At 44.1% G+C, this 24955-nt stretch overlaps 2 protein-coding genes across 2 annotated transcripts; both read right to left on the bottom strand.

The window, feature by feature from the left end:
- Positions 1–10256: 10256 nt before the first annotated feature.
- LOC123083098 (uncharacterized) lies at positions 10257–12827 on the bottom strand. Its single transcript, XM_044505233.1, has 4 exons — positions 12594–12827; positions 12252–12356; positions 10898–11047; positions 10257–10556 (listed from the first exon to the last, which is right to left on the bottom strand). Exons 1-4 carry the CDS (start codon positions 12687–12689, stop codon positions 10476–10478), a joined length of 432 nt encoding a protein of 143 aa, XP_044361168.1. The 5' UTR covers positions 12690–12827; the 3' UTR covers positions 10257–10475.
- Positions 12828–17737: 4910 nt separating this feature from the next.
- Positions 17738–19206, bottom strand: LOC123083099 (coiled-coil domain-containing protein 8). Its single transcript, XM_044505234.1, has 3 exons — positions 18935–19206; positions 18388–18516; positions 17738–18045 (listed from the first exon to the last, which is right to left on the bottom strand). The coding sequence occupies exons 1-3, from the start codon at positions 19064–19066 to the stop codon at positions 17971–17973; spliced, it is 336 nt and encodes a 111-aa protein (XP_044361169.1). The 5' UTR covers positions 19067–19206; the 3' UTR covers positions 17738–17970.
- Between the last annotated feature and the right edge of the window lie 5749 nt (positions 19207–24955).

The following is a 24955-nucleotide window of genomic DNA, read 5'->3' on the forward strand; positions in this document are numbered from 1 at the left end:
ATCACCATCGTCACCGGCGCGACACCTTGATCACCATCGTAGCATCGTTGTCGTCTCGCCAATCTTATGCTTCCATGACTATCGCTACCGCTTAGTGATAAAGTAAAGCATTACAGCGCAATTGCATTGCATACAATAAAGCGACAACCATATGGCTCCTGCCAGTTGCCGATAACTTGGTTACAAAACATGATCATCTCATACAATAAAATTTAGCATCATGTCTTGACCATATCACATCACAACATGCCCTGCAAAAACAAGTTAGATGTCCTCTACTTTGTTGTTGCAAGTTTTACGTGGCTGCTACGGGCTTAAGCAAGAACCAATCTTACCTACGCATCAAAACCACAACGATAGTTTGTCAAGTTGGTGCTGTTTTAACCTTCGCAAGGACCGAGCGTAGCCACACTCGGTTCAACTAAAGTTGGAGAAACTGTCACCCGCTAGCCACCTTTGTGCAAAGCACGTCGGGAGAACCGGTCTTGCGTAAGCGTACGCGTAATGTCGGTCCGGGCCGCTTCGTCCAACAATACCGCCGAACGAAAGTATGACATGCTGGTAAGCAGTATGACTTATATCGCCCACAACTCACTTGTGTTCTACTCGTGCAAATAACATCAACACATAAAACCTAGGCTCGGATGCCACTGTTGGGGAACATAGTAATTTCAAAAAATTTCCTACGCACACGCAAGATCATGGTGATGCATAGCAACGAGAGGGGAGAGTGTGATCTACGTACCCTTGTAGACCGACAGCGGAAGCATTAGCACAACGCGGTTGATGTAGTCGTACGTCTTCACGGCCCGACCGATCAAGCACTGAAACTACGACACCTCCGAGTTCTAGCACACGTTCAGCTCGATAACGATCCCCGGACTCCGATCCAGCAAAGTGTCGGGGAAGAGTTCCGCCAGCACGACGGCGTGGTGACGATCTTGATGTACTACTGTCGCAGGGCTTCGCCTAAGCACCGCTACAATATTATCAAGGATTATGGTGGAAGGGGGCACCGCACACGGCTAAGAATATGATCACGTGGATCAACTTGTGTCTATAGGGTGCCCCCTGCCCCCGTATATAAATGAGCAAGGGGGAGGCCGGCTGGCCCTTGTGGGCGTGCCAAGGAGGAGTAGGATTCCTACTCCTAGTTGGAGTAGGTTTCCACCTTTCCTAGTCCAACTAGGAGAAGGGGGGAAAGGGGGGAAGAGGGGAAGGAAGGGAGAGAGGGGCCACGTCCCAAACCCCTTGTCCAATTCGGACTGGGCTTGGGAGGGGCGCGCGCCACCTCCTGGTCCTTTCCACTAAGGCCCATTAAGGCCCATTGCTTCTTCCTCGTATTCCCGTAACTCCCCGGTACCTCCGAAAATACCCGAATCACTCGAAACCTTTCTGATGTCCGAATATAGTCGTCCAATATATCGATCTTTACGTCTCGACCATTTCGAGACTCCTCGTCATGTCCCCGATCTTATCCGGGACTCCGAACTCCTTCGGTACATCAAAACTCATAAACTCATAATATAACTGTCATCAAAACCTTAAGCGTGCGGACCCTACGGGTTCGAGAACAATGTAGACATGACCGAGACACGTCTCCGGTCAATAACCAATAGCGGAACCTGGATGTTCATATTGGCTCCCACATATTCTACGAAGATTTTTATCGGTCAGACCGCATAACAACATACTTTGTTCCCTTTGTCATCGGTATGTTACTTGCCCGAGATTCGATCGTCGGTATCTCAATACCTAGTTCAATCTCGTTACCGGCAAGTCTCTTTACTCATTCCGTAATACATCATCTCGCAACTAACTCATTAGTTGCAATGCTTGCAAGGCTTATGTGATGTGCATTACCGAGAGGGCCTAGAGATACCTCTCCGACAATCGAGGTGACAAATCCTAATCTCGAAATACGCCAACCCAACATTTACCTTTGGAGACACCTGTAGAGCTCCTTTATAATCACCCAGTTACGTTGTGACGTTTGGTAGCACACAAAGTGTTTCTCCGGCAAACGGGAGTTGCATAATCTCATAGTCATAGGAACATGTATAAGTCATGAAGAAAGCAATAGCAACATACTAAAAGATCGGGTGCTAAGCTAATGGAATGGGTCATGTCAATCACATCATTCTCCTAATGATGTAATCCCGTTAATCAAATGACAACTCATGTCTATGGTTAGGAAACATAACCATCTTTGATCAACGAGCTAGTCAAGTAGAGGCATACTAGTGACACTCTGTTTGTCTATGTATTCACACATGTATTATGTTTTCGGTTAATACAATTCTAGCATGAATAATAAACATTTATCATGATATAAGGAAATAAATAATAACTTTATTATTGCCTCTAGGGCATATTTCCTTCATATCAACCACCGGCAAATCCATCAAAAGCTCTCGAAGCCATTCTACTTCGACGCATGATGTGTCTAATGCCGTGAGTTCTGCTTCCATAGTCGATCTTGTTAAAATCGTCTGCTTGCAAGACTTCCAGGAAACAGCACCACCACCAAGTGTGAAGACATGTCCACTTGTGGCTTTCATCTCATCAGCATCAGATATCCAATTCGAATCACTATACCCCCTCAAGTACCGTCGGGTACCCAGAATAGTGAATTTCATAGTTCGCAGTACCTTGCAAATAGCGCATCACTCGCTCAACAGCATGCCAACGCACATCTCCGGATTGGAAACAAACCGGCTCAGTTTGCACACAGCAAATGAGATGTCAGGACGAGTAGCACATGCTAGGTACATCAGTGAACCAACCACTTGAGAATATCTCAATTGATCTACAGCCGTGCCTCCGAACTTTCGAATCCGCATGCTAGGATCATATGGTGTTGCAGAAGGTTTGCAGTCCGAATATCCAAAACGGCTCAAAATCTTCTCAACATAGTGGGATTGCAAAAGTGTAATTCCACCATCAGAATTTCTCAGTAGCTTGATGTTCAGGATAACATCAGCCACATCCAGGACCTTCATCTCAAAGTTGTGAGATAGAAAGGACTTGACCTCCTCAATGACCTTGAGGTGGATCCCAAATATCAGTATGTCATCGACATACAGACACAGTATAACTCCTTCGCCCCCACCATAGCGATAGTATACACATTTGTCAGCTTCGTTCACAACAAAGCCAACAGATGTCAGAGTAGTGTTGAACTTCTCATGCCATTGCTTAGGCGCTTGTTTCAGGCCATACAAAGATTTCACTAGCTTACACACCTTTCCTTCCTGATCATTTACTACAAAGCCATCCGGCTGTTGCATGTAAATTTCCTCGTCTAGCTCTCCGTTAAGGAAAGCCGTCTTAATGTCCATCGGATGAACAAGAAGACCATGCGAGGCAACCAAAGCGAGTAACACTCAAATGGTTGTCAGTCTAGCCACAGGTGAATAAGTGTCAAAGAAATCCTCTTCTTCTTTCTGGGTATAACCCTTGGCCACAAGCCTAGCCTTGTACTTCTCAACAGTACCATCGGGCCTAAGCTTCCTTTTGAACACCCACTTACATCCTAATGGCCGACAACCATAAGGACGATCAGTGATCTCCCATGTCCCGTTAGCCAAGATGGAGTCCATCTCACTATGGACCGCATCCTTCCAGTAGTCAGCATCCGGTGATGCATAAGCTTCTGAAATGGAGCTGGGAGTATCATCATCCATGAGGTACATGAGGAAATCATCACCAAAGGACTTTGTAGTCCTCTGTCTCTTGCTCCTAACAGGAGCTTCCTCATCATCCTCCGTGGAACTCTTATCACTTTTATGTTCATAATATTCCATTGGAATAGCAGGTTCAGGAGTCTCATCAGATTCCAGTCTAGAATTGCTTTGCATATCTCTCATGGGGAAAATATCCTCAAAGAATGTAGCATCCCTAGACTGTATAATTATACCGACCTTCTGGTCAGGTACCTCAGATTTCACCACTAGAAATCTATAGCCAACACTATGCTTGGCATAGTCAAGAAAAACACAGTCCACGGTCTTTGGTCTCAACTTGCGCTTTTTGATTATCGGCATGTTGACTTTCGCCAAACAGCCCCAAGTGCGCAAGTAAGAGAGTGTAGTTCTTTTCTTTTTCCATTGCTCATAGGGAGTAGTCTCATTATCCTTTGTGGGAACTTTATTCAGGACATGACAAGATGTCAATACAGCCTCCCCCCACCATGCCTTGGATAAACCCGATGTATCTAACATGGCATTAACCAAATCAGTTAGAGTACGGTTTTTCCGTTCGGCAACCCCGTTTGACTGGGGTGAGTAGGGAGGCGTCCTCTCATGAATAATACCATGTTCCGCACCGAATAAATCAAACTCATTAGAAAAGTACTCTCCACCACGATCAGACCGGACTCGTTTTATTTTCTTCTCAAGTTGGTTCTCAACTTCAGCCTTATAGACTTTAAAGTAGTGTAGAGCCTCATCGTTAGTATTTAACAAATACACATAGCAGAATCTAGTGAAATCATCAATCAGAGTCATGAAGTATTTCTTTCCACCTTTAGTCAACACACCATTCATCTCACAGAGATCTGAATGTATGAGCTCTAGAGGTGCCAGGTGTCTCTCCTTCACAAGCCTGTGAGGCTTACGAGGTTGCTTAGCTTGCACACACGCATGGAACTTAGAGCCTTTGGCTAAAGTGAAACTCGGAATTAAATCCATCTTAGCTAGCCGCGTCATACAACCGAAATTTATGTGACAAAGACGTGAATGCCAAACCTCGGATTCGTTCACATTAGAATGAATTTGGTTCACGACTTTATTACAGAAATCCTCCAGAGAAAGGTGGAACAAACCACCACAATCATATCCTTTTTCAAAAAATAGTCCATACCGAGATACGACTACTTTGTTAGACTCAAATACTAACTTAAACCCTTCTTTACATAGAAGGGAGCCACTAACGAGATTCTTCCTTATGGCGGGGACATGCTGCACGTTCTTCAGTTGCACGATCTTTCCCGAAGTAAACTTCAGATCTACCGTGCCAACACCATGAACAGAAGCATGCGAGCCATTCCCCATCAGGACGGAACAATCTCGTGCGACCTGGTAGGAAGAAAACAAAGACACATCAGCACACACATGAATATTGGCCCCAGTGTCAATCCACCAATCGGTGGACTGACAAACTGAAAGTATGGTAAACAGATTACCATACCCAGATGCCGCATCATTGTTGCTCAGAGTGACATTCACAGACTTGGAGTCCTGTGCTGGCTTCTTATACTTGTTTGGGCACTTCTTTGCCCAATGTTCATCTGAACCACAAGTAAAGCAGCCATCTCTCTTTTTGTCTTTCTTCTTACCCTTCTTCTTAAAGATAGTATTCTGCTGGACGGAGTTCTTTTCCTTGAACTTGTGGGAGTTCTTCTGCACCACATTGGCGCTAGAAGAACCCTCTGCCCCTTTCACGTGTGAGTCCTTTGCTCTCGAGTTCTGCTCAACACTGAGATGACCAATGACATCCTTAACAGAGATTTCACGTCTCAAGTGTTTGAGAGAAGTAGCAAAGTTCCTCCAACTAGGAGGGAGTTTTGCAATAATGCAACCCGCGACAAACTTGTCCGGTAACTCACACTTCAGGAGCTCCAGCTCCTTAGCAATGCACTGTATCTCATGAGCCTGATCCAATACAGAGCGGTTATCAACCATCCTGTAATCATGGAACTGCTCCATGGCATACAGCTCACTGCCAGCATCAGTTGCGCCAAATTTGACTTCGAGCGCATCCCACAAGTTTTTGGCAATGCCCATATGAATATAGGCGTCAACCAACTTGTCTCCAATCACACTCAGAACTGCTCCCAGAAAGATTATGGTTGCCTCCCTAAACGCCTTCTCCTGTTCAGGAGCAATCGTTTCTGTGAGGGACACACCACCAACCCAGAACACATTCATCGCTGTGAGCCACAAGGTGGTCCTAGTCTGCCAACGCTTAAAATGCGTCCCGGTAAACTTTTCCGATTTCAGAGTAGCAACAAAGCCTTGAATAGAAAAGTGTCTAAAATAAGGTTTTTGGATTGTTGGAAATATTAGCACCTTTCTGATTAGACTTATCCACGAGTAAACAGTAAGCATGGCATAAAAGGTATGCATCTCATAGCGCACGTACAGAACATAAAATATGTTAGCGACTTGTTAATTAATCCTTGATTACCCGAGGCGAGGCGGGCAGCGGAGGAGGAGCGCGCATGTACCACTCCTCTTTCCAAGCTCCCAATGGCAAGTGGTAGAGCAACCCTTATAAAGAGGTCTCAACTCTCCTCAACTAGTAAGGTGAGACTAAACTTCCCATCACCTGCCATCTCATACATGGGCCTCAAGATTAATCAGGGATTAGTGTTTTATATTGGTCTAAACCCATCCATAATCCAACACATACCATGGGCCTGTTGAGGAGAGCCTGATGTCGGTAGGCCGCACGAACAAGGAGATGATCTTCTCGTCGCCGTGGAGAAAGGCTTGGTCGGATGTGCTCAAGTGGCTGTCGGCTCGTTCCCTCGCTTCACTGAGCCATGTGTGCAAAGACTGGCACGCAGTGGTCAAGAGCGACAGATTCATGCAACAACACACACTACTCGACGACGCAAACCAGAAATTACTGAAAGTGATGCTCCTAGAACCCTACCTTGGCGTCTTCTTTCCTCTGCAGCCAATGGACAAGCACCAACAGCCATCTTCTAATCGCAGAGTGTCATGCTCCTCGAAACCTGTGCACGGTCTAGTCGTCGGCAGCTGCATCGACTGGAAGGGCACTTCATGGGATTTCATCTGCAATCCAAGTGTTGGCTACCAGCTCGACTGCTTTGTCCAGCTCATTGATACCTCGTGTTACTGGACTCCGATTAGCACTCCCCCGAGGCCGGTCGCCAACATGCAACCGGCATACGCTCGAGGTAAACTCTACTGGATGGTGGATCCTGATCTTTGCACAGAACCTTCAAGAGGACGATGCGAGGTGTTGGTGTTGGACGTTAGCACCAAAGAGTTCGAGGTGTTGCAGGGACTTCGATGCGACTATGAGCGCGTTGCGTCCATCGTTGAGTTCCTAGGCAGCATTTGTGTTGTTTGCTCCAACGACAGAGCCAACGCTGTGGACATATGGATCTTGGAGGAAGGAGTGGATTGGTTGTTGGGTCATCGGATCGAGCTCGGGGACGAGTACTCGTCGGACAAGACTACACCATTGGCTCTTGATCCCCAAGGTGACTGGATATTTCTCAACACAGGCAAAGAGTTGGGATATTACTACCCATGGACAAGGACATTCACCACCATTTGCCCGATTGGACAACGCTTAGATGGCATGGAGGTTATCCCAGTACTCTCCAAAGAAAGTTTAATCCGTCCGTAGAACATATAGACCATAGTGTATATTGCTATAGTTGTTTCTTAATTAGTTCTTACCCAATGGGGCCGTGCATGTAAGATCAATGTGTACTTCCAAAAACTGAAGCCACGAACATTTACTCTGTGTGCTTTTTCAGTTATTTTTCTGCATTCCCGGCATAATGCTTAACATTTCTAAGTGCACTTTCCAGCGATGATTTTAGGGGCCGTCTATATCTCGATCACCTGAAATTGTTTTTGGTGTCAGTCGATTTTTTCCTGATTCCAGATGTGTCCAGCCAAACAATTACCATTTTGTAACATGGTGTACTCGGTCACTTTAGCTATATGTCGGTCAGCTGATTTATAAATTTGGGTCAGTCAATTTCTTGACGATTGATTTTCCTCTAAGATTATTCTGTGTGTTTTTTCTATGTGTTGTGTGTCTTGTTTTGTAATGGTAATAACCGACTGACCTCTAATTTGGGTCAGTCAATTGCTTAATGGGCTGAGATCCATTACATGTACGACCCAGTCCTTCCCTCTCTACCTTTGTAATTTCTTTGTTTTTCTGTTTTTATGTGTTTTTTCTTTTCTCTATTAGTCGGTTTTCAAAATAATTTCCTTTCTTGAGTATTTTTGGATGTTGGGTGAGTATGAATGTATTCACAAAATACTATGCAATATGTGTGAAATTCCACGATTATAAGATTATTCTTTGCTCAGAACAAAAAAGTACAATTTTAGTGCAAAGTTGTGTGCAAATTCTCAAATTTTTATTTCATTTTATTCTTCTTAAGAGGCAATAAAATGCAATTACTTCAATATTCCTCATAAAATTCATTATATTCATTTGTTTTAGTTATTATTTCACTTTATTTTTTCTATAATTGTAATATCAATGCCATTATTATATGCTTATCCATTCACATTTAAAAGTAGAATAATTCTAGACACATGTGAAGATGATCAATAAGTGATTCGGCAAAACATTGACAAGCACGGTATATTTGTTGCACTACTATAAATGAATCACTGGAAGCCTCAATATGTGTAGCACCCAAGCAAAACTCCAATCTGAATAACAATGTTTATTCGAATTGTCTCGGTCTCCAATCAAACCAGTGATGATGTTAAAACTCCACACCTGCTAGGTTGACCTTCCGAGCGATAGATAAATATCGGCCTTTACACAAGGACCATGCAACTCATGCACCAAAGCATGTATAATCGAAATAAAATAAATAAAATAATAAATTTAATATTTTGGCCCTTTGGATAAACAAAATTGCATCTAATCAAATATATAATGATGTGGTAATACGCTTTCATAATCAAATGTATAGTTGTATCACATACAAGGGTCGGTTGCAAAGGTCGAAAGTCACATTTGACATGGTGTAACACTGCCAGTCCTATATGACGTCCGTGTGCGTTATATAGGCGCGGCTTCGCTGAAGCAGAGACGGGATGGGCTAAGTCATTCAGCAGCGAGCACGCAAATTCTCTGTTTCTTTTTTCAGGTTTGTGACTTGGAAGTGGTTTTTCATTTGTTTTTTATGTGCGGGTTTTCTATTTTGGCTTTTTCTTCAATTTTTATTTTTTTCGTTTTTTTTCTTTTTCTCCTTTTTAGATTGGTTTTTCTTCTTCTTTTGGTTCTTTGCAGTGTATGGTGAACATTTTTTTTCGAATACAGGCTGATTTTTTTAGTATATGCGAACAGTGTTCATATACAAACTGCACATTTATCATACACATTGATTTTTTTTAATAAATGGTGAACTTTTTTTAGTTATACGATTAATATTTATTGATACAAAAACATTTTTTAATATATGATTAATTATTTTTATATAGACTGAACTTTTTTATAAAACACAGGCTGAACTTTTTTCTAAAATATATTATTTATTTTTAAATAGGTTTTAATTATCCAGCTTCTAAAAAGCAGCAGCCATATTTATTGTTGAAAACCAAGTAAAAAACCAAAGAGAAAATATACAGGTGGCACGAGAATTTACAGCTCAAGGTCACGAGAATCGGGAATCAGCCTCGGTGATACCAACTGCCGGTGTGATTGCCGTCGTACCTGAGGTTCACTATGCCTGACTTGCGAGAGTTCAGTTTACTTTCATCTTCGGACTTGACTGTAGTACAACACACAGCTTAGGCTGTGTTTGATAGCAAGGTATTGCAAAAACTGAAGTATTGAAAACCACAGTATTTTAGTCCGTAGGTGCAAGATACCACAGTTTTGATATATCAAAATATTTTGCCGTATTGGGAATACTGTGACCTGTTTGGCTGGTGCTTTATGCAACAATGTAAATTAGTTAGGCAGTTGATAGCAGCTACAAACACGCATGTTCCTAGCTAGTTGCAATCACTCCATACTTTGCTTCATTAGAGTGGATTATATAGTTGGGTATGGACACTCGTGTGTTGTGGCCAGCACGGGTAGACAAAAATCGCATAAGCAAGAAGAGCAGCAAATCAGCTTTGCATCCATACGTCTGAGTAGCAAGCTCGAGTCCAGCAGGATTTGCTTGCCTATTTCCTCTAGGCTAGCAGGGCACCGCAGCAGCTAGCCAACATACAGGGCACCGCAGCAGCTAGCGCAGCAAAGACAAAGGTCTGCACCGCTTCCGGCTAGGGACCACACTGAACGACATCCGGCAAAACAAGCTCGCCGAGCGAAAGCAACGGGAGAACGAAGGAGGGGGCAGCAGCGGCTTGGAGCAAGGAAGAAGATAAGGATGACGCCTTTCTTTCACGAGCTCTATTTTAAAAAAAGAGGTCCTGGGTTCTTTTTTTTTATACAGAGATAATACCACGGTTTTGCAAATAATTCAATATTAAAAACATAGTTTTTAGTGGCAGCCAAACACCTCATGATAACTAAAACTGTGGTAATCTTAAAAACTGCAATATTCTTAGAGTACTTTAAAAAAACTGAGCTATCAAACGGGGCCTTATATATAAGTTCCACACAGGTGGCACGCAGGCCACACACGATAACTTAACACACACTTGCGCCACCTTATTTACCGTCGTACTCATCGATCGGGTGGCGCGCGCACTCCTGCAATCTACTCCAGACGTGACATAGATTCTCTACTTTTCGATGCACAGCAGCACGAGCATAACAACGCTCAACGCCAGACAGATGAGCCAAATTGTCAGCAGCGCAACATCCTGCAGCAGTTGAGCTCAACGGGTCAGTTCAGTTCAGTTCAGCAGCGATAACATTACCAGCATGCAAGCACATGTTCAATCAAACTCAAGTCATCGGGGATAGTAAATCTGCGAACATCGCTCGTTCGTCAGGAAAATTAACAAGGATAGGATCTTAATCTGCAACCTCCATGGAAAATAGTGCCTTTTCTTAGAAAATGATGGAATGCAGTACTATACTTGAGAAGATCACGCCCCCCACAAGCTATGCAGTTTCAAATAAACACCTTGGTTTTATGATCCAAGGAAAATGTTGCAACATCGATACATGTTTTGACAGAAATGACTGTGAAGCACATTACCGCTGCTCCCGGCGCCGGAGAATTGGCCGCATTGTACGCTGCATGAGCTACCAGCAGCAGAGCCAGGAAGGTCTGCCCAACGACCAGAAATATCATGCAACACTTGTCCTTCTTCTTCTTCTTCCAGGCATTGGCATTCGCTGCAGAAGCCTGCAGCAGTCAGTTCAACGGGTCAGTTCAGTTCAGCAGTGGTACCAGCATGCAAGCAATACTGCTGAATTAACAAGTCACCGGGGGTAGTAATTAAAGCAGCAATCTTCACCCTCGCTCGTCACGGAAACTAACAAGTTTTTTTTAGAGAGAAGTGCATATTTCAACCCTGAACTCTTGTCTTGGTCTAATTTACAACCCCAAACTTCAATGCCGTCTAAATTACAACCCCCAACTCTCAAAACCGGCTAGGATTCAACCCTCTCCTCTCTGTTGATCGGTTTTGACCCGTCAACAGGTCCAGTCAGCATGCCACGTCAGCAAAAAAAATTTAAATCTGTAAAATCGAAAAAATCCAGGAAAAGAAATAAAAAAAATTCAAATTTCCAGGAAAAATCAGGGAAAAATAGAAAAACGAATTTCCGAAAAACAAAACTATCAATATTTCCATGAAAAACCAAAAAATACTTAAAATAAAAAAACTCCGGGGAAAATTTTCAAATTACCAAGAATAATATTTAAAAATGTAAAATAAAAAAGTTAAAATTTCTAGAAAAAGTAATTTCCAAAAAAAAGTTATTATTTTTATTTTTTCCCGAAAAATACAGGAAAAAGTTCTCGAATTTTTTTCGCAAACTTTTTTCCCGGGAAATTTTATTTCGGATTTTTTCTCGATCTTACATATTTTTAATTATATTTTCTTGAAATTTTGAATTTTTTTCTGATGTGGCATGCTGATTGGACCCGTTGACTGGTCAAAACTGGTTGCCCCTGGTCAAAACCAGTCAACAAGGAGGGAAGGGTTGAATCCTGACCGATTTTGAGAGTTGAGGGTTGTAATTTAGATGGTATTGAAGTTCGGGGTTGTAAATTAGACTAGGGCAAGAGTTCAGGGTTAAAAAATGCACTTCTCTCTTTTTTTTATCTGCGAATTCTGTGGAAAACAGCACAGTACTTCTTTTTAGAAACTGATGGGAAGCAGTACTTGAGAAGATCATCATTCCTATCTATTATGTCGATGCGTAGCTCTAACCAGTATTCTAGATCTGCGACACTGAAACAAGAACGCGTATACAAAGCTGACATCTGCTAATTAGTTTACTGGCAAGTGGCAACAACGTAGAGAAACACAAAGCACATTTAAGCAAGGAAGGAAAAGGTAGCAGCATCGATGTATGACAGAAATAAGTTGGAATCACATTACCGCAGCTCCACACGCTGACGCCGCCTCTGCTGATGGATTGACGACCACATTCGCTGGTGCATTGACGACCACATTCGCTGCAGGAGCTATCACCACCACCTGCAGCTGTGAAACAAGAACACGTAGATAGAAAACTGAAATTAGCTCGAATCTGAACGCTTATATTAATTCCAACAAGCGATCGTCACAGGGTACTCCTATCTACATGCTACATGTCAGATCGTTTGCTACTTAATTTACTGCCGATCACGTAGAGAAAACTGAGCATAATCAAGCAAGGAAGGAGAAGTATCAGCGTCGATATATATTGGCATAAACGATTGTGTTTTGTGAACCACATACCACAGCCGCCGGAGGATGGGCTACGTTGTTGGCTGCTGCTGCCACCGGAGGATTGGCGACGTTGTTGGCTGCTGCTGCCGCCGGAGCTTTGTCCATGGCGTCCGCGCGTGCACCGTGCAGAGAGAGAGAGAGAGAGAGAGAGAGAGAGAGAGAGAGAGAGAGAGAGAGAGAGAGAGAGAGAGAGAGAGAGAGAGAGAGAGAGAGAGAGAGAGAGAGAGAGAGAGAGAGAGAGAGAGAGAGAAGGCTCGACGGAATGAGCCGAGTAGTTGTAGGCTTGTAGCCAGCAGCCAACCGATCGAGAATAATTTGTTTCTCGTTTCGGGTGTAGCAATGGCTCCGGTAGGACGGCCACGATAGGCTCCTCTTCCGGGGAAAGTTCCAGATGGACTGTGGAAACCGCGTGTGTACCACCGCATCGCATGCATGTGAAACCAGAGCTGAAAAAAATGACAAGACTAGCTATCCCTCATATACACCGAAGTGGCAACTCAATTATGCAGTGCAAGGACCGCCTGCACGGTGCACCTTCTCTCCATGATTTCATCGAGCGCCAAGTTCGTGTGACTGGCTCGAGGTGTCACGGAATCGGTATACATTGCATTTAAGGCCGTGAGGATCCGACATGCCATGAAAATAATGTCGATTGCTGGGCATATAGTCAGTAGATCAGGATGATGCGCATCGCCGAACCTTTCAGTTTTCACGATTGAATGATATAACTCTACATAAATATATGATTGTATGGAACGAGAAAGTTGATTTTCATGAAGCAACATTTTTGCTTGTTATATTTTTTTGTTTTGAGGGGACAACTTTACTTTATAAATCAATGTTCGTAGGGTTGTTACAAGATCATGACGCTGTGTCAACCAGATATTCCTACAAAACTCTAAAGAGAAAGATAATTTTGCCAAACCTCAAAATCTCCCTTGCGGGCAATAAGCACCTTGATTACCGCTGCATGTTGTCCTCCACCTTTTTCCTCAATATCCTTGATAATAGTTGCACTATATTCAGAACATTTTGATCATCTGTTTAGTTTCTCTGCACGCCAAAGCTTCCAAGCTTGGGATATCAGTAATACGGTGGAGAGTAATTGATGATAACCTGAGGCATAAGCCATTGTGATCTCTACAAACTGCTGCAACTGCACGTCCACCCCCATGTTGCGCAACAGCTCCGTCGACATTACACTTGGCAAAACCAATCGGCGGCAGTGTCCATGTTAACCTTCCAGACTATTTCTTCCTTGGCTGAACTTCTTTCTTATCTTTGTCCGCAACACGCATGCAGAGTTTTGGACAAACGGATGAGTTGAAACAGGCGGTTGGGACTCATTTTCATAGATGGCTTTTCAGCAGGCCGACCAAATCGCCCAAAGTGTTACTGCCATCATCACAAAGTCAGCATGCGATAAGGAACCCTTTATCATAAAAAGCAACTCATTTGCATTGCCCTCATTTATCAAAATCATATGTTCGACCACTTCTGGATTTGCCAATGCCCATACACTTCTAGACATGGAACAGTCTAGAAGAGCATGACGCCAGAAGCCTTCTCTTCCGCACGAAGAGCGGGAAGGGGAGGGAGCCATATTGTGATTGTTAGGTGTGTCGAAAGTTGACATCAAGTGCAAAGATATTCTCCATAAAAATACCTTTATATTCGACGGGATAAGAGTACTCCAAAGCTTACACCAAATCTCCCCCTTCAGCTGCAGTTGTCGATGACCCAGATTTATGAAATAACCACCCTTCTCGATTATACTTGGTCTGAACAATCATCTGGTAGGTTGAACGGACATTGAAAATACCTCTTTTATCATGAGCCCAAGACCAAAATTCAGATATATTACGGGTGCACAAAGGGATTCCTAGGATGACCGAGGCATCCATAGGTAAGAATGTGTTGCGCACCAACTCCTCCCTCCAATAGGTCAAAGTTTCGTCAATAAGTTCACTAACCATAGAGTCATTAGCATGATTTGGAGTAGTAATCGATCTCACTGCTCCCTCTCGAGGCGGCCAATTATGACCCCATATCTTCGCCGTCACACCATTTCCAATTTTCCCGATTAAGCCCTAGGTAAGGACATCCCTTCCTTCAACAATAAATCTTCATATTTGTGAAGGATGTGAACCAAGATTGGCTTCCAAAATCGAAGACTCCGGGAAGTATACAAATTTGAGAATTCTGACACTTAAAGAATTCAGGTCTGTAGGAACCTCCACGTCTGCGTCGTGAGCAGAGCTAAGTTAAATAATTCCAATTCTCTGTACCCCAAACCTCCCATTGATTTAGGTTGAATCATGACATCCCATGAAACCCATGCCACTTTTCGTTCACCAGCTTTACAGCCCCACCAAAACATTCTAATCATTGTATTCATGTGTTCATAAAGACCTCGAGGTAATTTAAATCACCCCATAGAATACAATGGGATAGCCTGCACAACAAACTTGATCAAGACGTTGTTCCCTCCCACAGAGACGAGTTTCTCAAGCTAGCCCTGAATTTTGTTCCAAATTCTATCTTTCAAATACTTGGAAGTCGCATCTTCCAACATCAGTAGACAAACCCTGATATTTGTTACTTACGGATTCATTTTGCATGTTATGCCTGATTTTACCTCATCCCTCACACTATGAGGGTACCCTTTGCTAAAGAAAACCAAAGACTTCTTTAAAGTGATTTTTTGTTCTCAAGCCTTGCAATAAGTCTCCAAAGTGTAGAGGAACAGGAGGGTCTTCAACGCTAAGTCTACCTCGGTGGATGGTGTGATCTCTCTGATCAAAGCTGACCTAGATTTCCTGAGAGTAGCGCTGTAATTTCCTTTTTTTTTTGTACAGGCAGCGACTCCTGGACGACTGCTCACCCTTATGTATATTCCTAATCTTAAATGAAAAGGCAGATCACCTGCCGTTCGAGTAAAACAAAGTCTCCAAAGTGTTTGATGCTTCTTCAACCCCTTCTTGCTTTCAAAAATAATAGCAGGCAATAAACGCAAACAGTAACCGGCCGGAGGTACCGACTGAGCCACTTTAATTCATCTTAAGTGTGATGACTGGTTAAAATATTTCTGGAGGCACAAAAGTCCCTCTGCTGCCAGCAAAAAGAGGGAATGTGAAAGAGGATTTCCCTGTCAGATAGCTGTAGTGGATTTAAATTCATCCAACTTCTTCCCACTGAACATAACAGGAAAAGAAACAGAGCTCACTATGTCCATAACACTGAGGTCCACTGCAGAGAAAAGCCCAACTTGATCATAATTGCTTCAAGATAAGTCCATTCAACCCGGTCATAAGCCTTCCTCTTCATGTCAAGTTTCAGAGCGCATGACGCGTTTTTGGGCTTTGTTCCTCTTCATATGTAAGCATTCATAAGCCGATATGATATTATCTGTAATAAGGTGCTCTATCAAAAGTTGATTGCTATTCAAAATTGATCTCATGGAGTACTTTCTTTAACAAGTTACCCAAGACCTTAGAGGCAATCTTGTACAGACTGTTGTGCAACCAAATAGGCCAAAACTGAGAGAGACTAGAGGGGCCAGGGACCTTCAGAATTAACACCAAAAAGTACTTGTTACTGACTCCACGATGTCCTTACCCTCAACAGTTTTAAGAACCGTTCGAGTGACATCCGGTCCACGCACTTCCCAATGATGCTGAATTTTTTGGCCGGCAAACCATCTGGGCTAGGAGCTTTCAAAAAAGACATCTTGAAAAGAGCGCATTTAAACACCTCTTTGGTGCATGGTGCAGGCATTAAAGAGTACATATTCTGCAACACCTTGCAAAGGATAGTGTTCAAAACCTTCTCCATCTCCAAAGCTCCTTCAGAACATATGTCGGGTCTTCACACTTGGCCCCACACACTGGTCGCGTGTGAAAATGAAGGCACACCATCAGTAACCTATTAGTGTTAGCGTTCCAAATATGCCCACGCCACCGGTATTTTGGAAAAGTAGTGGTGGTGTGGGTTGAAAGTAGCGATGCTCAAACGTCGTTGTCAGCGGATCCAACCACCAACGGTTAGATCCTTGGTTTCACCTTGAAAATAAAGTACAAGCAAATCCAGGTGATTCCTTCAACAAGGATACAACGCAAAACACCGCCATTGCCATGTATAACTAACTAGGATCAAACCTAAGATTTTCATGCTGGAGCTCGAGGCTAGGTACTCGAGAAGCACCAGCAAATCAAAATCATCATGTGTTGCCGCCGCCATCATACCCCGCCTGAGCTTTGCCCCGCGGAGCTCCAACGGTGGCTCAAAGCCCTAGATCGGGTCGGGAGGGAGAGGGTCGGTGGGAGGAGATCGGGAGGGAGAGGGCCGAGGAGAGCGGTGGCGACAACACCTTTATGCTTAGAATAAAGTCATTCATAGTTTTAAGATTTGACTTTTGATGAGATATACTTTTTGAGAAAATATACAATTTGTTTCTGTAATTAACATATGTTATACCTAGGGCCTAATTTCAAACATTGCACAGGGCCTCTCATTTCTCCGGTACGGCCCTGCAGATCATGCATTAGCATCATGTTTAACATTTCCATCACTGCTCCTTGCACTACATGTAATTCAACAGTAGCCTTGATGGTTGGGTCCTACTTTTCCGCGCAGCGAAAATAAAGTGTATTGGTACGCCTGAGCTGCCTATCCTTCCAAAATTGACCAGTACCAAGACGGAGAACAGGCTTGGGTACCTCTGGTTTGTGTCCCAAATGTTCAGTACGGCCATGGAAGGGACGAGGTGCCCAGCCCACTGATTGAGATCTTCAGTTACCTCCTGCTGAACTTGTGCCAATAGACTCCACTGTGACTCCACTGCACCTCGCAAATTCAGGTATCAGGCCACGGATAAATTGGGATACAAAGAATTGCTCGTCATATCATGGGTTGGGCACTGAAATCTGCTGCCGATACTCTTCCACAGCGCTGGCGTTGCTTGAATGAGAGTAAGGCCTTCATGTGTTTCCGGTGAAATGAAATCGACCGCACGAGAATCGGAGAATCAGCACCGTGTACCCCGGCCACAGCCCCTCGGTCGGTGACAACTGCCGGCGTGATTGCCGACGTGAGGTTCACTATGCCCGACTTGGGAGAGAAGAAGAAGAAGACATAGACGAGAGGTAGGAGTAGGAGGAGAGTTCAGTTTACTTTATTCTTCAGACGTAGTAGATTGTTTCAGTTTTACAGCACAAAGCTTATAAGCTCCACACACGCGCGCGCGCGCGCTAGTACGCGACGCACGATAGCTTTAACTTAACCCATGCCTGCGCCACTTTATTTACCGTCGTCCTCATCGGTCGGGTGGCGCACTCCTCAGTCTACAGTACGTTTCGTCCCCAGACGTGACATAGTTTCTCTACTTTTAGAGGCACCAGTTCAGCAGCAGAACCACGCCGATCACCAAAATGAAGAGGGAAACAATCAGCCACAGAACTTCCTGCAGCAATTCAGCTCAACTAGTCAGTTCAGTTCAGCAGTGATACCAGAATGCAAACACGAGTAGTAATTAAAGCTGCAATCTTCACGCTTGTTCTTCAGAAAAATTAACAGAAAAATTTATACGCAAACTCTATGGAAAACAGTACAGTACTTTTTAGCTCTAACCATTATTCTAGATCTGCCAAACTGAAACAAGAACGCGTATACAAAACTAACATTTGCTAATTATATAGTTTACTGGCAACAAGTTAGAGAAACACAAAGCACATTTAAGCAAGGAAGGAAAAAGTAGCAGCATCGATATATCTTGACAGAATTAAGTTGGAATCACATTAATTACCGCAGCTCCACGCTCTGACGCCGCCTCTGCTGGTGGATTGACGACCACATTCGCTGCAGGATTGACGACCACATTCGCTGCAGGATTGACGACCACATTCGCTGCAGGAGCTATCACCACCACCTGCAGCTGTTGAACAAGGGTTTTTTAGCTGCAACCGAGCTATGGAAAACTATATATACAGCACCTTGGTTATGATCTACTACTAGCAGCAGATTTTCAAAAGAGAGCGAGGGGCTAATCAAATATAGCTCGTAGAGTCGCTGTGTAGCTCTAACCAATATATTAATTAGATCTGGCCAGTCCAAATAGAAACAAGAACACGTAGATAGAAAACTGAAATTAGCTCGAATCTGAAGGCTTATATTACTTCCATCAAGCGATTGTCACAGGTTACTCCTATAGTCCTACACACTATATGTCAGATCATTTGCTACTTAATTTACTGCCGATCACGTAGAGACAGCTGAGCACAATCAAGCAAGGGAGGAAAGTATCAGCGTCGATATATATTGCGAGAAATGATTGTGATTTGTGAACCACATACCGAAGCCACCGGAGGATTGGCAAAGTTGTTGGCCGCTGCTGCCGCCGGAGGATTGCGAACCTTGTTGGCTGCTGCTGCCGCCGGAGGATTGCCAGCCTTGTTGGCTGCTGCTCCCGCCGGAGGTTTGTCCATGGCGTCCGCGCGTGCAGAGAGAGACACACACACACACAGAGAGAGAGAGAGAGAGAGAGAGAGAGAGAGAGAGAGAGAGAGAGAGAGAGAGAGAGAGAGAGAGAGAGAGAGAGAGAGAGAGAGAGAGAGAGAGAGAGAGAAGCGTATGTGCTCAAAGGAATGAGCCGAGTAGTTGTAGCCAGCAGCCAACCGATCGAGAATAATTTGCTTCTCGTTTCGGGTGTAGCAATGGCTCCCGTAGGACGGCCACGATAGGCTCCTATTCCGGGTAAAGCTCCAGATGGATTGTGGAAACCGCGTGTGAACTGTCGACGTTCCCCATTACCTCCGCATTGCATGCATGTGAAACCAGAGCTGAAAAAATGGCGACACTAGCTAGCTATCCCTCATATACACCGAAATGACAACTCAATTATGCAACGCAAAGACCGCCTGCACGGTGCACCTTCTCTCAATGATTTCATCGAGTGCCATGTTCGTGTGACTGGCTCGAGGTGTCACGGAATCGGTATACATGAATGAATGTGGAGACGGGAGATGCACGTATACATTGCATTTAAGGCCGTGATGATCCGATATGCCACGAAAATAATGTCGATTGCTGGGCATAGTAAGTAGACCCGGATGGCGCGCATTGCCGAACCTTTCAGTTTTGACGATTAGGATGATAGAACTTCTACATAAATATATGGTTGTATGGAACGAGAAAGTTAATTTTTCATGAAGCAACATTTTTGCTTGTTAGGTGTTTTTGTTTTGAGGGAACAACTTTACCTTTTTGATCAATGTCCGTAGGGGTTGTTACAAGATCATGATGTTGTGTCAACCAGACATTCTTACGTACCAAGCTCTAAAGAAAAAGATAATTTTGCCAAACCTCAAAATCTCCCTTGCGGGCAATAAGCTCCTTGATTACCACTGCATGTTGTCCTCCGCCTTTTTCCTCAATATCCTTGACGATACTTGCACTATCGGATGAGATGAGGATCTTCCGAGCATTTTGATCATCTGCCAAGGCTTGAGTTTCTCTACACACCAAAGCTTCAGTAATACGGTTGAAAGTAATTGATGTTGACCTGAGGTATAAGCCATTGTTACTCTACAAAATGCTAAAACTGCTCCTCCACCCCCATGTCGCGCAACAACTCCGTAAACATTACAGTTGGCAAAACCAATTGATGGCAATGTCCACGGTAGCCTTCAAGACTCTTTCATCCTTGGCTGAACTTATTTCTTATCTTTGTCCGCAATTGCCCTCAACACACCTGCAAAGCTTTGGACAAACGAATGTGTTGAAACAGGTGGTTGGAACTCATTTTCATAGATCGCTTTTCGGCGGGCCGACCAAATCACCCAAAGTGTGACTGACATCATCACAAAGTCAACATGGGATAAGGAAGCCTTCATCGCAAAAGGCCATTGTTTTGCATTGCCCTCATTTGTCAAAACCATATGTTCCACCACTCCAGGATTTACTAATGCCCATAGACATCTCGACATGGAACAGTCTAAAAGAGCATGACGCCATAAGTCTTCTCTTCCACGCGAAGAGCAGCAAGGGGAGGGAGCCATACCGCGATTGTGAGGTGTATCGAAAGTTGACAAGAGTACTCCAAAGCTTACACCAATCTCTCGCTTCAGCTACAGTTGATGATGACCAAGATTCATGAAAGAGTAAAATGCACTAGAGATCCTAAAAGTATTACAAGTGTGTCAAGTAGGTCCTAAAAGTTTGAAATTGTTCACTGCGGATCCTATATGTGTATTTTACCCACAACTTTTAGGACTTGGAATACTTTTAAGACCCGCGGTGAACTGACTTACACACATTTATGACACACAGTGAACGATTTTAAACTTTTAGGACCTTTGATACACCTGGAATACTTTTAGGACCTTCTGTGTATTTTGCTCTTTATGAAACAACCACCATTCTAGATTGTACTTGGGATGAACCATCATTCTAGGCTGAGCGGACACTGAAAATGCCTCTTTTATCATGAGCCCAAGACCAAAAATCAGATATATTACAGGTGCACAAAGGGATTCCTAGGATCACCGAGGCATCCATAGGTAAGAATGTGTTGTGCACGAACTCCTCCCTCCAAGAGGTCGTAGTTTGGTCAATAGGTTCACTCACCATAGAGACATTAGCATGATTTGGAGTAGCAATCGATCTCACTGCTTCCTCTCGAGGCAACCAATTATGAACCCGTATCTTCGTCGTCACACCATCTTCGGTATTCCTGATCAAGCCCTAGGTAAGGACATCCCTCCCCTCAACAATAGATCTTCATATTTGTGAAGCATGTGAACCAAGATTGGCCTCTGAAATCAAAGGCCCCAGGAAGATAACAAATTTTAGAATTCTGGAACCCAAAGAATTCGAGTCTTGTACGAACCTCCACATCTGCCTCACGAGCAGAACTAAGTTAAATAATTACAAATCTCTGAACAACAAACCTCCCATTGATTTAGGTTGAATCATGATTTCCCATGAAACCCATGCCACTTTTTTTAGAGCCCCACCAAAACTTTCTAATTATTTTATTCATGTGTTCACAAAGACTGTTGGAAATATGCCCTAGAGGCAATAATAAATTAGTTATTATTATATTTCCTTGTTCATGATAATCGTTTATTATCCATGCTAGAATTGTATTGATAGAAAACTCAGATACATGTGTGTATACATAGACAACACCATGTCCCTAGTAAGCCTCTAGTTGACTAGCTCGTTGATCAATAGATGGTTATGGTTTCCTGACCATGGACATTGGATGTCATTGATAACAGGATCACATCATTAGGAGAATGATGTGATGGACAAGACCCAATCCTAAGCCTAGCACAAGATCATGCAGTTCGTATGCTAAAGCTTTTCTAATGTCAAGTATCATTTCCTTAGACCATGAGATTGTGCAACTCCCGGATACCGTAGGAGTGCTTTGGGTGTGCCAAACGTCACAACGTAACTGGGTGACTATAAAGATGCACTACGGGTATCTCCGAAAGTGTCTGTTGGGTTGGCACGAATCGAGACTGGGATTTGTCGCTCCGTGTAAATGGAGAGGTATCTCTGGGCCCACTCGGTAGGACATCATCATAATGTGCACAATGTGATCAAGGAGTTGATCACGGGATGATGTGTTACGGAACGAGTAAAGAGACTTGCCGGTAACGAGATTGAACAAGGTATCGGGATACCGACGTTCGAATCTCGGGCAAGTATCGTACCGATAGACAAAGGAAATTGTATACGGGATTGATTAAGTCCTTGACATCGTGGTTCATCCGATGAGATCATCGTGGAACATGTGGGAGCCAACATGGGTATCCAGATCCCGCTGTTGGTTATTGACCAGAGAGTCATCTCGGTCATGTCTGCATGTCTCCCGAACCCGTAGGGTCTACACACTTAAGGTTCGGTGACGCTAGGGTTGTAGGGATATGTATATGCAGTAACCCGAATGTTGTTCGGAGTCCCGGATGAGATCCCGGACGTCACGAGGAGTTCCGGAATGGTCCGGAGGTAAAGAATTATATATAGGAAGTGCTATTTGGGCCATCGGGACAAGTTTTGGGGTCACCGGTATTGTATCGGGACCACCGGAAGGGTCCCGGGGGTCCACCGGGTGGGGCCACCTATCCCGGAGGGCCCCATGGGCTGAAGTGGGAAGGGATCCAGCCCAAAGTGGGCTGGGGCGCCACTTCCCCCTAGGGCCCATGCGCCTAAGGGTGGGGAAACCCTAGGGGAAGAGTCCTAAGAGGGGAAGGCACCCCTAGGTGCCTTGGGGGGGAGGGACTCCTCCCTTGGCCGCCGCCCCCCTAGGAGATTGGATCTCCTAGGGCCGGCGCCCCCCCTTGGCCTCCCTATATATAGTGAGGGAAGGAGGGCCTCTCACCACGCGCCTTGGTGCCTCCCTCTCCCTCTCCAACACCTCCTCCTCCTCCATAGAGCTTAGCGAAGCCCTGCCGGAGTACTGCAGCTCCATCACCACCACGCCGTCGTGCTGCTGCTGGAGCCATCTTCCTCAACCTCTCCTCCCCCCTTGCTGGATCAAGAAGGAGGAGACGTTGCTGCTCCGTACGTGTGTTGAACGCGGAGGTGCCGTCCGTTCGGCGCTAGGATCATCGGTGATTTGGATCACGACGAGTACGACTCCATCAACCCCGTTCTCTTGAACGCTTCCGCGCGCGATCTACAAGGGTATGTAGATCCACTCCTCCCTCGTTGCTAGATGACTCCACAGATTGATCTTGGTGACACGTAGGAAAATTTTGAATTTCTGCTACGTTCCCCAACAGTGGCATCATGAGCTAGGTCTATGCGTAGTTTCTATGCACGAGTAGAACACAAAGTAGTTGTGGGCATTGATTTTGTTCAATATGCTTACCGTTACTAGTCCAATCTTGATTCGGCGGCATTGTGGGATGAAGCGGCCCGGACCGACCTTACACGTACTCTTACGTGAGACTGGTTCCACCGACTGACATGCACTAGTTGCATAAGGTGGCTAGCGGGTGTCTGTCTCTCCCACTTTAGTCGGACCGGATTAGATGAAAAGGGTCCTTATGAAGGGTAAATAGCAATTGGCATATCACGTTGTGGTTTTTGCGTAGGTAAGAAACGTTCTTGCTAGAAACCCATAGCAGCCACGTAAAACATGCAAACAACAATTAGAGGACGTCTAACTTGTTTTTGCAGGGTATGCTATGTGATGTGATATGGCCAAAAGGATGTGATGAATGATATATGTGATGTATGAGATTGATCATGTTCTTGTAATAGGAATCACGACTTGCATGTCGATGAGTATGACAATCGGCAGGAGCCATAGGAGTTGTCTTAATTTATTTATGACCTGTGTGTCAACATAAACATCATGTAATTACTTTACTTTATTGCTAACCGTTAGCTGTAGTAGTAGAAGTAATAGTTGACGAGACAACTTCATGAAGACACGATGATAGAGATCATGATGATGGAGATCATGGTGTCATGCCGGTGACGATGATGATCATGGAGCCCTGAAGATGGAGATCAAGAGGAGCAAAGTGATGATGGCCATATCATGTCACTATTTGATTGCATGTGATGTTTATCATGTTTATACATCTTATTTACTTAGAACGACGGTAGTAAATAAGATGATCCCTCATAATAATTTCAAGAAAGCGTTCCCCCTAACTGTGCACCGTTGCGACAGTTCGTTGTTTCGAAGCACCACGTGATGATCGGGTGTGATAGATTCTAACGTTCACATACAACGGGTGTAAGACAGATTTACACACGCGAAACACTTAGGTTGACTTGACGAGCCTAGCATGTATAGACATGGCCTCGGAACACAAGAGACCGAAAGGTCGAGCATGAGTCGTATGGTAGATACGATCAACATGAAGATGTTCACCGATGATGACTAGTCCGTCTCACGTGATGATCGGACATGGCCTAGTTGACTCGGATCATGTAATCACTTAGATGACTAGAGGGATGTCTATCTGAGTGGGAGTTCATAAGATGAACTTAATTATCCTGAACATAGTCAAAAGGTCTTCACAAATTATGTCGAAGCTCGCGCTTTAATTCCACTGTTTAGATATGTTCCTAGAGAAAAATTAGTTGAAAGTTGATAGTAGCAATTATGCAGACAGTAAAAGGCTTGTGTCCTTAATGCACCGCTCAGTGTGCTGAACCTCGAACGTTGTCTGTGGATGTTGCGAACATCTGACATACACATTTTGATAACTACGTGATAGTTCAGTTAAACGGTTTAGAGTTGAGGCACCGAAGATGTTTTGAAACGTCGCGAAACATATGAGATGTTTCGAGGGCTGAAATTGGGATTTCAGGCTCGTGTCCACGTCAAGAGGTATGAGACCTCC

This window comes from Triticum aestivum, chromosome 4A, assembly GCF_018294505.1.
Source record: "Triticum aestivum cultivar Chinese Spring chromosome 4A, IWGSC CS RefSeq v2.1, whole genome shotgun sequence".
NCBI classification, from domain to species: Eukaryota; Viridiplantae; Streptophyta; class Magnoliopsida; order Poales; family Poaceae; genus Triticum; species Triticum aestivum.

Bases quoted from the DNA above. Each gene is read 5' to 3' on its own strand.
- LOC123083098 (XM_044505233.1), bottom strand. From the start codon at position 12,689: ATGGACAAAGCTCCGGCGGCAGCAGCAGCCAACAACGTCGCCAATCCT. The intron at 11,048-12,251 runs GTAATGTGATTC...TGACTGCTGCAG, and splicing joins CGTCAGCGTGTGGAGCTGCG to GCTTCTGCAGCGAATGCCAA. The intron at 10,557-10,897 runs GTAATGTGCTTC...CAACTGCTGCAG, and splicing joins CTCCGGCGCCGGGAGCAGCG to GATGTTGCGCTGCTGACAAT.
- LOC123083099 (XM_044505234.1), bottom strand. From the start codon at position 19,066: ATGGACAAACCTCCGGCGGGAGCAGCAGCCAACAAGGCTGGCAATCCT. The intron at 18,517-18,934 runs GTATGTGGTTCA...CTTGTTCAACAG, and splicing joins CCAATCCTCCGGTGGCTTCG to CTGCAGGTGGTGGTGATAGC. The intron at 18,046-18,387 runs GTAATTAATGTG...GAATTGCTGCAG, and splicing joins CGTCAGAGCGTGGAGCTGCG to GAAGTTCTGTGGCTGATTGT.